General features: G+C 44.4%; 1 protein-coding gene across 1 annotated transcript in view; it reads left to right on the top strand.

Annotated features, from left to right (window-relative positions):
• The first annotated feature begins 245 nt into the window (after positions 1 to 245).
• LEO1 (LEO1 homolog, Paf1/RNA polymerase II complex component) overlaps positions 246 to 12,224 on the top strand; it is a 28,795-nt gene continuing 16,816 nt past the window's right edge. Inside the window, exons 1-4 of the mRNA XM_059701191.1 lie at positions 246 to 412; positions 6,216 to 6,968; positions 9,195 to 9,299; positions 12,000 to 12,094. Coding sequence (XP_059557174.1) covers positions 355 to 412; positions 6,216 to 6,968; positions 9,195 to 9,299; positions 12,000 to 12,094 — 1,011 coding nt within the window. The 5' untranslated portion in view covers positions 246 to 354. The remainder of the gene's footprint in view (positions 413 to 6,215; positions 6,969 to 9,194; positions 9,300 to 11,999; positions 12,095 to 12,224) is intronic.

The following is a 12,224-nucleotide window of genomic DNA, read 5'->3' on the forward strand; positions in this document are numbered from 1 at the left end:
ACACACCAAAAAAAAAGCGCTTTGGAGTTCTCAACAATTTGAGAACCACTTGTCAATATGAAACAAAGGAAGGTTTACCACAGTCAGAGGCCCGTCTGCCCAGCACCGCCCATTCCACCGACACCCAGTCCCCGCCAATAAGAGCCGCTATTGAAGAATGGGCGGGTTTTGCCCTCCATGTGAACGTGTAGGAGTCCGCCCGCTTCGGTTCCTGGTGTTCGGGGGAAACTAGGTCACAGAAGGGAAGGAGCCTGGTAGCGAGTCTTTGCGACACTGCCGCGTTCCGCTGGTTCCGTGCCGTAAAGAAACCGCGGCGCAGTCCGCAGCCGAGGCAACGGCAGATGTGCCGCGGCCATGGCGGATATGGAGGACCTCTTCGGGAGCGACGCCGACAGCGATGCGGAGCGTAAAGGTGGGGTCGACTGGGCTTCGCGGGAGGGGCGCGCGGCGGGCCCTCTGCGGCCCGATCCCGCCCGCAGTGCTGTTCCGGGTCTGCGAGCGCCGCGACGCTACGTGCCAGTGGTCGCACTTCCTCCGCTCCTGCCCCAGCGCCCCCTGCGCTCCGGCGGTGCCAGCCTCCCTCCGCGGTGCCAGCCTTCCCCCAGCGGGCGGGGGTGGGGGCGGGGGGTGGCACACGTAGAGTGTGCGCCTCGAGATCCCGGGAGTGCGTGGAGCGAGAGGGGCGCGGGGCAGGGGTGGAGGCACGGAGCCTTGGGGTCCTGCTCGGACCTGTCTGGCGCAGGTTCGCGCAGGGGAAGGGCTGTTTGTGAACGCGTGGAGATTAGGTGTTCAGGAGCAGGAGGGATGGGTGGGCGAATGGACGGGGGGACCGATGGCGCCCTCTTGAACAAACTCAGACAGGCCGTGGCGTGCGGGGGGCTTGAGATGTCTGGGCTAGGGGCTGGGAGGGACACGGGGTAGTGCGTGTCCTCGGAGAGCTGGTGCAGAAACCAGGACTCTGGTATTAGATGGTGGGGCACGTGGGGTGTGTGTTTGGAGAGGAGAGATGGAGGATTTGTTGATAAGATGAATGAATGAATGAATGAATGAATGAATGTTTATGACGCATGGCAGTATTTCTGCTGGATATTTGAGTTTGCAATACGAATAGGAGTTACTGTATTTGATCAATGGGGTGACAGATGTCGCAGCCAGATCGCCCTCACATCCAGAGTTACTGTATTTGAAATGAGAAGGGAGGAGCTCAAGACCAAGTTCAGAATTCTTTTTTTTTAAATTAAATCTTTATTGTTCAGATTATTACATTTGTTCCTCTTTTTCCCCTCCATAACTCCCCTCCTCCCAGTTCCTGCCCCACACTCCGCCCTCACTCCCCACCCACTGTCCTCATCCATAGGTGCACGATTTTTGTCCAGTCTCTTCCCGCATCTCCCACACCCCTTTCCCCCCCAAGAATAGTCAGTCCATTCCCTTTCTATGTCCCTGATTCTATTATGATCACCAGATTATTCACTTGATTCTTAGGTTCACTTGTTGATAGATGCATGTTTGTTGTTCATAATTTGTATCTTTACCTTTTTCTTCTTCTTCCTCTTCTTAAAGGATACCTTTCAGCATTTCATATAATACTGGTTTGTTGGTGATGAACTCCTTTAGCTTTTCCTTATCTGTGAAGCTCTTTATCTGACCTTCAATTCTGAATGATAGCTTTGCTGGATAAAGTAATCCTGGTTGTAGGTTCTTGGTATTCATCACTTCGAATATTTCTTGCCATTCCCTTCTGGCCTGCATAGTTTCTGTTGAGAAATCAGCTGACAGTCGTATGGGTATTCCCTTGTAGGTAACTGAGTTTCTTTCTCTTGCTGCTTTTAGGATTTTCTCTTTGTCTTTTGCTCTTGGCCTTTTAATTATGATGTGTCTTGGTGTGGTCCTCTGGATTCCTTATGTTTGGGGTTCTCTGCGCTTCCTGGACCTGTAAGTCTATTTCTTTCACCAGGTGGGGGAAGTTTTCTGTCATTATTTCTTCAAATAGGTTTTCAATATCTTGCTCTCTCTCATCTTCTGGCACCCCTATAATTCTGAGCTGTCCCAGAGGCTCCTTACACTATCTTCGTATTTTCGGATTCTTTTTTCATTTTGCTTTTCCAGTTGGGTGTTTTGTGCTTCTTCGCATTTCAAATCTTTGACTTGATTCTTGCGCTCCTCTGGTCTGCTGTTGGGTGTCTGTACAATATTCTTTATTTCAGTCAGTGTATGCTTAATTTCTAGTTGGTTCTTTATCATAACATCGAGGGTCTCATTAGATTTCTTGTAGATCTCATTAAGTTTATTAGCAGCTTCTAGACAGTTCTTGAGAGACCTTAAAAGTGTGGTTCTGAACTCTATATCTTCCATTGACAATTTTGTCCTGTTTCTTTGTCTCCGCATTTTTTATGCTTTCTTGGTGCACCCCCTAGTGGTCTTTGTGTGCAGTCTTGTTGTAGTTAAGCCTTGATTGTTGTAGTTAATACTGGGGTGATTTGACCTCCAGGCCAACTGGCTGTGAGAGTCAGCTGTGTCTGCAGTGGGAAAACTTCTGTCCTCTGGGGAGGTGCTAATCTAGCCTTCGCCTGAGGCTATCTGGCAAATGGCTCTGTGCAGGGCTTGGGCAGGGCGGGTCGTACGGGATCAAAGGGCGGGCTGAGCGAGCAGTTATGGCTGCTCTCAGTTCCGTCCCTAGGGGCTCTGCCTCACAGAGCCCCAGCAACCACTGCAAACCTCGGAGAGAAAGCTGCCTTCAAGTTCCGACCGAAGCCAGACAGTCCCGCTTCTCCTGTTTGAGTCTGGGTCCCTAGAGACTCGCCCGGATCTGGAGTTCAGAGTCTGAAACTCCCTCCCGATTGAAAACAACAACCGCGCCCTCCGCCACCAGCCCACTCCGTGCACTCTGCACCTGAGTATTTCACTTCAGCACTGCGCCTCCTCTGAGTCTGGGTATGATATTCTCTTTCCTCCTAGTTGTAGAATTTCCACTCAGCCAGCCTTCCTGTGGTTCTGGATGATGTCCGTTCCGTCTTTTAGGTGTACCCTTGAATTGGTTGTTCGAGGCAGCAATCTCTGGCGTTAACCTATGCCGCCATCTTGGTTCTCTCCAAGTTCAGAATTCTTGCAACCCTCCAAGCTCAAAGTAACGTTATCTCCATTTTTCCTAAGCAAAGTGCATTATTGTGTGTGTGTGTGTGTGTGTGTGTGTGTGTGTGTGTGTGTTTCCCCCTCGAATTCCATCAATTTATTCACATTTTTAGAAATCTTCCAGGAGGTTCTCATCAGGAAGATGAGTCTGGAAATATAGTCCTATATATTACCTATATAGAGAGCCCTATATATGCCACTCCCTTTGCTAGGGCAGTTTTTTCACTTTCTTGATAATGTCCTTCCTTGCACAGAAGTTTTTTATTTTGAGGAAGTCCAAGGTATTTTTTCTTTTGATGCTCATATGTCCTCCGTTTTTTGAAGCACAGTTTTGCTGGATATATTATTCTTGGTTTACAGTCTTTTTCTTTCAGCACTTTGAATCTGCTTCCTGGTTTCCATGCTTTCTGATGAGAAAAAGCTGTTCTTATTGAGAACCCCTTGAGTGGGACAAATTGCTTCACTTTTTCAGCTTTCGGGATGCCTTCTTTGTCTTTGTCGTCACAGTTTGAAAATGATGTGTCTAGGTGTTCTCTTTAACTTTATGCTGTTTGGCATTCATTGAGCTTTTTGGAAATGTAGGTTGATGGTTTTTTGTTTTTTTTTCCTATCAAATTTGGGGAAGCTTTCGGTCATTATTTCTTCAAATATTCCTTCTAATCTTTCTCTTTTTCTGGGACTCCCATTGTGTATATGTTGGTACATTTGATGGAATCCCACAAGCCTTTTAGATTTATTTTTCTTCATTTTTCTTTCTTTTTCTGTTCCTTACACGGGATAATCTTAATGAACTTGTCTTCAAATTTGCTGATTTTTCCTTCTTACTGCTCACATTGCTATGTAGCCCTTTATGAAATTTTCATTTCAGTTATTGTACATTTCAACTCCAGAATTTCTGTATTGTTTTTTATTTTTTTAAATATATTTTATTGAGCCAAAACCGGTTTGGCTCAGTGGATAGAGCGTTGGCCTGCGGACTGAAAGGTCCCAGGTTCGATTCCGGTCAAGGGCATGTACCTGGGTTGCGGGCACATCCCCAGTAGGAGATGTGCAGGAGGCGGCTGATCGATGTTTCTCTCTCATCGATGTTTCTAACTCTCTATCTCTCTCCCTTCCTCTCTGTAAAAAATCAATAAAATATATTTAAAAAAAAATATATTTTATTGACTTTTTACAGAGAGGAAGGGAGAGGAATAGAAAGTTAGAAACATCGATGAGAGAGAAACATTGATCAGTTGCCTCCTGCACACACCCTAATGGGGATGTGCCTACAAGCAAGATACATGCCCTTGACCGGAATCGAACCTGGGACCTTTCAGTCTGTAGGCTGACGCTCTATCCACTGAGCCAAACCGGTAAGGGCTCTGTATTGTTTTTAAAATAATATCTGTCTTTTTATTGATTTTTTTTGGTTTTTAATATATTTTTAATGATTTCAGAAAGAAAGCAGAGAAATAGAAACATCAGTGATGAGAGATAATCATTGATCAGCTGCCTCTCACAGCCCCCCACTGGGGACTGAGCCCACAACCTGGGCATGTACCCTGACTGGGAATCGAACCGTACCCTCCTAGTTCATAGTTTGACACTCAACCACTGAGCCTTACCGGCTGGGTTTTATTGATAGTTTTTATTTGGCAAGATATCATTTTCATTGTCTGGGCTTCTTCAGAGACAGTTTGTAGCCTTTTTTTTTTTTTTTTTTTTTTTTTTGGGTATGCATTGGCCACATACTTTTTTGTCTCTTTGCATACTTTATAATTTTTTTGTTGATAATTAGGCTCTTTGAATATTATATGATGTGACAACTCATGAAAACACATTCCTCCACCTCCCTAGGATTTGTTGTTGCTATTTGTCACAGTAATTATTGTTTAGTCTTTTGAACTAATTTTGCAAAGTCTATTCAAGTTTTTTGTTCATTTTTAAATTGGGTTGTCTGCAGTCTTCGTTGTGTGTGGCTAATGAAATCTGTGTCCCATTAGCTTAGTGGTCAGCTAGTGATTGGACAGAGATTTCCTTAAATGCCTAGAATACCCCCCTCCCCCTGCCCCCTAAAAAAGAAACCTCCCAGTCTTTACAGATCAGCTCTGTGTATATGTTGGGGCATGCTGTCTACATTCAAACAGGCAGTTTACAGCCTGTCCTTGCCTTTTCTTTCTGCTTGTGTGGAGCCTGAGGTCAGCCAGCAGTGAGAGCTTAGGGCTTCCTCAGTTCTTTCCTGAGCATGTGCACAGCCCTAAGCATATGTTCTTCCTGATCGCTAGGAATATGTGGGAACTTTTAAAAGCTCTTACTCCCCATATTATGTCATTCCCCAGCCTTTCCTCCAAAGCTTTTTGGTTTGTTTTTAACAAACACTCCCAAGTAGCTGCCTCAACACTGAGAAAGTTCCATGTTAGGTGAGATAAAGTCAAGCCCTTTGAGCCAGTCCTTCAGTGATTTGCTAGGCATCAAAACTAGCTCCCATGATTCTCTTTGAATGAGGTCACTTCTGCTCCTTCCAGTAGTGGTGTGTGTGTCAGAAATTCAGGCTGGTACCCAAAGTGAGCTGGGGAGTAGCTGGCAGAGAGTGGTGGGGGGTTGGCGGGGCGGGGGTGGGGGGTAAAAGGTGTAAAACACCACAATGTTCTGTTTTCTCTCTAAAAATTCAGCTGGTTTTTCTCTTGTTAACCTCACCCAAAGGTATTTTTTTCATTGATTTTTAGAGAGAGTGGAAGGGAGAGGGAGAGACACAGAGAGAGAAACATCGATTGGTTGCCTCCCACACGCGCCCTGACTAGAGCCAGGGATCAAGCCTTCAACTGAGATACGTGCCCTGGGCTGGAATCAAACCCAGGATCCTTCAGTCTACGGGCCAGTGCTCTACCACTGAGCAAACCCAGCTAGGGCCAGCTGGGGTTTTTGTTAAGGATTCTCCTGCTTGCTGCAACTTTTGGTTAGTTTCCAGAGTACCAAGAAAATTGATACTAACAGTTTTTAACAAGTGTTTTCATTGCTTTTATGTCGTGATGGGTTTTTGATGTTCCTTACTCTGCCTTTCTTTTTTGCTGACATCACCCAGTGTTTATATGATTCTATAGATTCTGATTCTGGATCAGACTCGGATTCTGATCAAGAGAATGCAGCATCTGGCAGTAATGCATCTGGAAGCGAAAGTGATCAGGATGAAAGAGGTGATTCAGGAAAACCAAGTAATAAAGAACTGTTTGGAGATGACAGTGAAGACGAGGGAGCTTCTCATCAGAGTGGGAGTGATAATCACTCTGAAAGGTCAGACAATAGATCAGAACCTTCTGAGCATTCTGACCGTGAAGACAACGACCCTTCAGATGTCGATCAGCATAGTGGATCGGAAGCCCATAATGATGAAGAAGATGAAGGTCATGGATCAGATGGAGGGAGCCATCACTCAGAAGCAGAAGGTTCTGAAAAAGCACATTCAGATGATGAAAAATGGGACAGAGAAGATAAAAGCGACCAGTCGGATGATGAAAAGATACAAAATTCTGATGATGAGGAGAGGGCACAAGGATCTGATGAAGATAAGTTGCAGAATTCTGACGATGATGAGAAAATGCAGAATACAGATGATGAGGACAGGCCTCAGCTTTCAGATGATGAGAGACAACTGTCTGAGGAGGAGAAGGTTAATTCTGATGATGAACAGCCAGCAGCTTCTGATAATGATGATGAGAAACAGAATTCTGATGATGATGAACGGCCACCGATGTCTGATGAGGAGAAAATGCAAAATTCTGATGATGAAAGGCCACAGGCCTCAGACGAAGAACGCAGGCATTCAGATGATGAAGAAGAACAAGACCATAAATCAGGTAATTCATTTATGAGAGTCAAAATGGGTTAGTAGAAGCATCTCGATACAGGTACATCCCATTTATTCTTTTCACAGTGTCATCTTTAGTACCCTATTTTTTTTCTCTCCTGTCCTTTCATTTCAGCCTTTTCTAATTTTATACATTTTTCTCTTTAAAAATTTTCCTAATCTTTGCATTATTTCTATCCCCCTCCCATTTGTTAATTGATACTATATCAGGAAGAAAAAAATTTAAAGAGGACAGTCTTAGAGAAGGATGTGTGGTGTGAGAGTAGTTATAAAATGAATAGAGGTGGTTCCATTTCTGCGGGTAACTGAAGAGCCTGCCTCAGGGGAGAATAGATTTGCTTGTTGGGGAAAAAACAATACCATTGAAACGTCCCCATGGCGTAGCTGTACTGAGGTGTGAACAACATGTTCTGGCTCAGATTTTTAAATCCAAAATTTGATCATCCAGAGATAATCAGGTTCCAAGTTTACTCAAACTCATTAAATTCACAAGAAAATTAAATTGCAAAATTGTTTCAAGAGGATCAATGATTTCTCTTATCATTGTATTCTTCCCTTGGGGAAAATCTACATTGGATGCCAGTCTATAATAATCAGCAGGCTGCCTGGGGAACATAACATCCAGAAAATGGAAAAACAGCTGGATGATCTCCTTGAACTATGATAGCTTGAAGCATGCATTCTGACCACAGGGAGATGTGCTTATGTCAGACACTCATTCCCTAAAGAATACTGGAAACATACAGATGGCCTTTGGCTCTGGACCCCCTTTCATAATAGTTGTTTACACTATTCTTCTCAAGTTGACACATTTTTCATAATAGAATACTTTTTTAAATATAGCGATCTTATTTATTTATTTGTTGTATTACTAAAATTCACCTTGATTAGGTTAAAAGTCTTCCAGAAGTCATACCTGGATTGTTTCATTTTTGTAGGTGATGGATTATAACTACATATCAGTCCTATTTCCTTAGCTTAAATTTCGGTGGAGGCGTTTTTTTCTCCTGTAATACATACCTCACAGGATAGTTTTCAAGAACACATTTTGGCATTATTTAGAAAAAGAGGTCAGAAGATTTCCAGAGATGGATATGGGCCTATATAAGACGTAGTAACTAGTTCTAGGTAGAGTTATTTTTATTATTGTCAGAATCATTGAGGCCGTGTTCTACTTCTCAAATAATAGTAGACTAACCTAAGACTAGAGTTATAGTAGGGAATCTTGTAGCTGGCTGGTCATTCTGCTTAATTAACTAGCTTCTACAGTGGTTCAGTTGATTTTCTTAAAGTTTACAATTAGGTGAACAATTATACCATCCAGATAAGTGATGTGTTCGTCTCTTCCATTGCAATATTTTTACCTTTTTTTTCTCTAATGAGTTACAGATAAATTTAATCATAAGTTTCAGTACTGCTTTTCTCATTCTACCAAGTTTTTCTACTTACAGAAACCAATGTTTATTACCTTTATTTATTTATTTATTTATTTATTTATTTTAAATATATTTTATTGATTTCTTTACAGAGAGGAAGGGAGAGGGATAGAGAGTTAGAAACATCGATGAGAGAGAAACATTGATCAGCTGCCTCCTGCACACCTCCTACTGGGGATATGCCCGCAACCAAGGTACATGCCCTTGACTGGAATTGAACCTGGGACCCTTCAGTCCGCAGGCCGATGCTCTATCCACTGAGCCAAACCGGTCAGGGCAATTATTACCTTTATTTTTTAATTAACTACAGTAAGTTGATTTTTGTGTATGTATGTACAGTTCTTTCAATGTTAATGCATGTATAGATTTGTGTAATGACCACCACCAGAGTCAAGATACAGAACAGTTTTGTCACCCTAAAAGACTTCTTCATATTATCCCTTTTGTTAACACATTCTTCCCTCACCTTTGACCCCTGACAGCTACTGGTCTGTTTTGTCACTAAAGTTTTGTCTTTTTGAGAATGCTATCATTTAAATGGAATCATATGGAATGTAGACTTCTTTCTTTCACTTAGGCTTCTTGCAATTAGCATAATGCATTTGAGATTCATCAAATTGTTTCATGTGTCAATAGTACCTTCTTAGTCAATACTGAGTAGCTTTCTGTTGTATGGGTACACCCTTACAATGTTTATCCTCAATGTTGCTATTAAAGCACAAAATTCAAATCTATGAAATATGACTGATTATGCAGAACCTCTGATTTTACTCTTACAGAATCTGCACGAGGCAGTGATAGTGAAGATGAAGTTTTGCGAATGAAACGCAAGAATGCAATTGCGTCTGATTCAGAAGCGGATAGTGACACAGAGGTACCAAAAGGTACTTCAATTACTTTTTTTAATATGTTGATTTTCATTCCTCTTTTTGCATTTAACTATAGTACACGCCCAACCCTGAGCATTTACCCCAGATTGCAAGACCCACAGAAAGAATGTAGATACACTGAGTGTACACAGGGGAATTGTACAGATATGAGAAACTCTTTTTGCTGCATCACTTGAAGAACCTATTTCTTCATTTCTAATTAGAGTGGATCTGTTGTTAGGGGCTGAGGCTCTGGTTCAGGTGGAGGCAGCAGTGTTCATTCTTCCGTTTGAATGACAGTTCCAGGACAGCTTCTTCTTAAGTTCTTAGCAGGTTAATATCAAATGAAGAACCTGGTGCTTTGAGCTATGGATTAGGTGAAGAGTTCATGAAAACCCAGTATTAGAGAAGGTAGATTTGTTGTAATGATAAAAGATCTACCCATTCATCTCTATGGGTGACTGTGTTTCAAACGGCAAATTATTATGCAATGAAGATGTTAGTATAAAAGCTATAGCAAACAATTTTGATTATACACAGTTATTCTGCTGAATGGTAATTATGCATTAATGTTAAATAGCTTATATAAATGATTATAAGGAACATAACTAAAGCAAACATTTAGAGCGTCAACTAGAGAGAAAAGGAGAGCTGGACAGAACAAGAACAGCATGCTCTTTGGATCTATAACTAACTTCTGGTTATATGCATAGATTTTGAAATTAGATGATCCAAGTTAGAGTCTTGGTAGCTCTACTTTCCAAATATATGATTTTGTTCAAATTAATTACTACCCTTCAGTTTTCTGATCTATAAAAGGGAGATGATGCTAACCATCTTCCAGGGTTGTTGGTAGAATTAGATATTTATTCTTTCATTTTGTTCACATTTATTGAGAATCTCCTGTGTTTCAGTACTGTTCTGAGCATTGGGAATTATAGCAATGATCAAAACAGATAACGACCTCTCTCGTAGAGCTCACAGTCTGGTGGGGTCAGGGTAGGGTAGGGAGACTGAGTAAATAAATTAAATATATAGTGTGTTGGGTAGTGATAAGAACTAAGGAGAAAATGAATCAAGAAGAGACATGAGAGTGTTGATAGGTGGGTTGTAGTTTTGGTGATTTTTATTATATAGACTAGGGGCCTGGTGCACAAAATTCGTGCACTGGGTGGGGGGGGGGTGTCCCTCAGCCCAGCCTGCCCTCTCTCACATACTGGGAGCCCTCAGGCGTTGACCCCCATCACCCTCCAATCGCAGGATCGTCCTCTTGCTCAGGCCTGACGCCTCTGACAGAGGTGTCAGGCCTGGGCAGGGGACCCTCATTTCCCCCAATCACTGGTTCTGCCCCCAGCCCAGGCCTGATGCCTCTGGCCCAGGCATCAGGCCTGGGCAGGGGACCCCTAGACCCCTCCGATTGCTGGCTCTGCCCCTTGCCCAGGCCTGATGCCTCAGCCAGAGGCGTAGACCCCCATCACCCTCTGATCACCTGATCGGCCCCTTGCCCAGGCCTGACGCCTCCGCCAGAGGTGTCAGGCTTGGACAGGGGACTCCCATCTCCCCCCGATCACTGGCTCTGATCGCTTGCTCCACCCCCCGCCCAAGCCTGACGCCTCTGACCCAGGCTTCAGGCCTGGGCAAGGGGACCATCGTATCCCCCCAATCCCCGGCTCAGCCCCCCACCCAGGCCTGATGCCTCGGCCAGAGGAGTTGACCCTCATCACCCTCTGATCACCAATCACCGGATCGGCCCCTTGACCAGGCCTGAGGCCTCCGGCAGAGGTGTCAGGCCTGGGCAGGGGACTCCCAGCTCCCCGCGGTTGCAGGCTCTGCCCCTGCCCAGGCCTAACGCTTCTGGCTGAGGCGTCCGGCCCGGGCAGCGGGGACCCGCAGCTGCAGCGGCCCCGCGATTGTGGGCTCCGCTTTAGGCCCAGGCAAGAGACCCCTAGCTCCCGGGACTGCCAGCTTCGACCGTGCCCAGCTCCCATCGCTGGCTCCACCCCTACTTCCTGCTATCACTGGCCAGGGCGGAAAAGGCGCCTGATTCTCCGATCATGGCTGGGGGGCAGGGCAAAGCCCCCCAGCTCTTAGCTCCCCCCTGGGTTTCTGATCACTGTCAGTGGCAGGGGCCTTCTTCCTGCTTTCCCTTTCGCCTCCCTGCATTGTGCCTACATATGCAAATTAACCGCCATCTTGTTGGCAGTTAACTGCCAATCTTAGTTGGCAGTTAATTTGCATATAGCCCTGATTAGCCAATGAAAAGGGTAGCTCGTATGCCAATTACCATTTTTCTCTTTTATTAGTGTTGATTATTACTGTTGTTTTCCCTATATCTAGGTGTAGTTCTGCTTGTGAGGAGGGTAGACATGGACCTATAATTTTAAAATTTGAGAGACTATGGAGAGAATAGGCTGGAATGGGCTGTTTAAGCCCCAGATTTGAGTATATAGACTGTAGGAGGATATCTGGGCTCCTGGGTTTAAAGGAAAGTAGAACAGGATGCAATAAATGAAGGGTGAAAGAAGTGCCCTTCACTGGAGTTGCCCCCTTTCCTCTCCACAGACACTTTGGACAAGATCTTTGAGAGCCAGGCTCAGAGTAGTGCTGGGGGGTTTCCTGGTGTGGTCAGACACCTTGGGAATATGTTGAAGTGATAGCTTTGAGGAATCTTTCTTATGGATATTAATACTGCACATTTTCCCTCCTTTGTTGAAGATAACAGTGGAACGATGGATCTCTTTGGAGGTGCAGATGATATATCTTCAGGGAGTGATGGAGAAGATAAACCACCTACTCCAGGACAGCCTATTGTAAGTAAAATTACCAATGTGCACTGGGCCTTTATTCAAGGCTAAGTAAAAAGTTTCTGAGGCGCTCTGACCGGTTTGGCTCAGTGGATAGAGCGTCAGCCTGCGGACTGAAGGGTCCCAGGTTCGATTC

The sequence above is a fragment of the Myotis daubentonii genome, chromosome 1 (genome assembly GCF_963259705.1).
Source record: "Myotis daubentonii chromosome 1, mMyoDau2.1, whole genome shotgun sequence".
Classification (NCBI taxonomy): Eukaryota; Metazoa; Chordata; class Mammalia; order Chiroptera; family Vespertilionidae; genus Myotis; species Myotis daubentonii.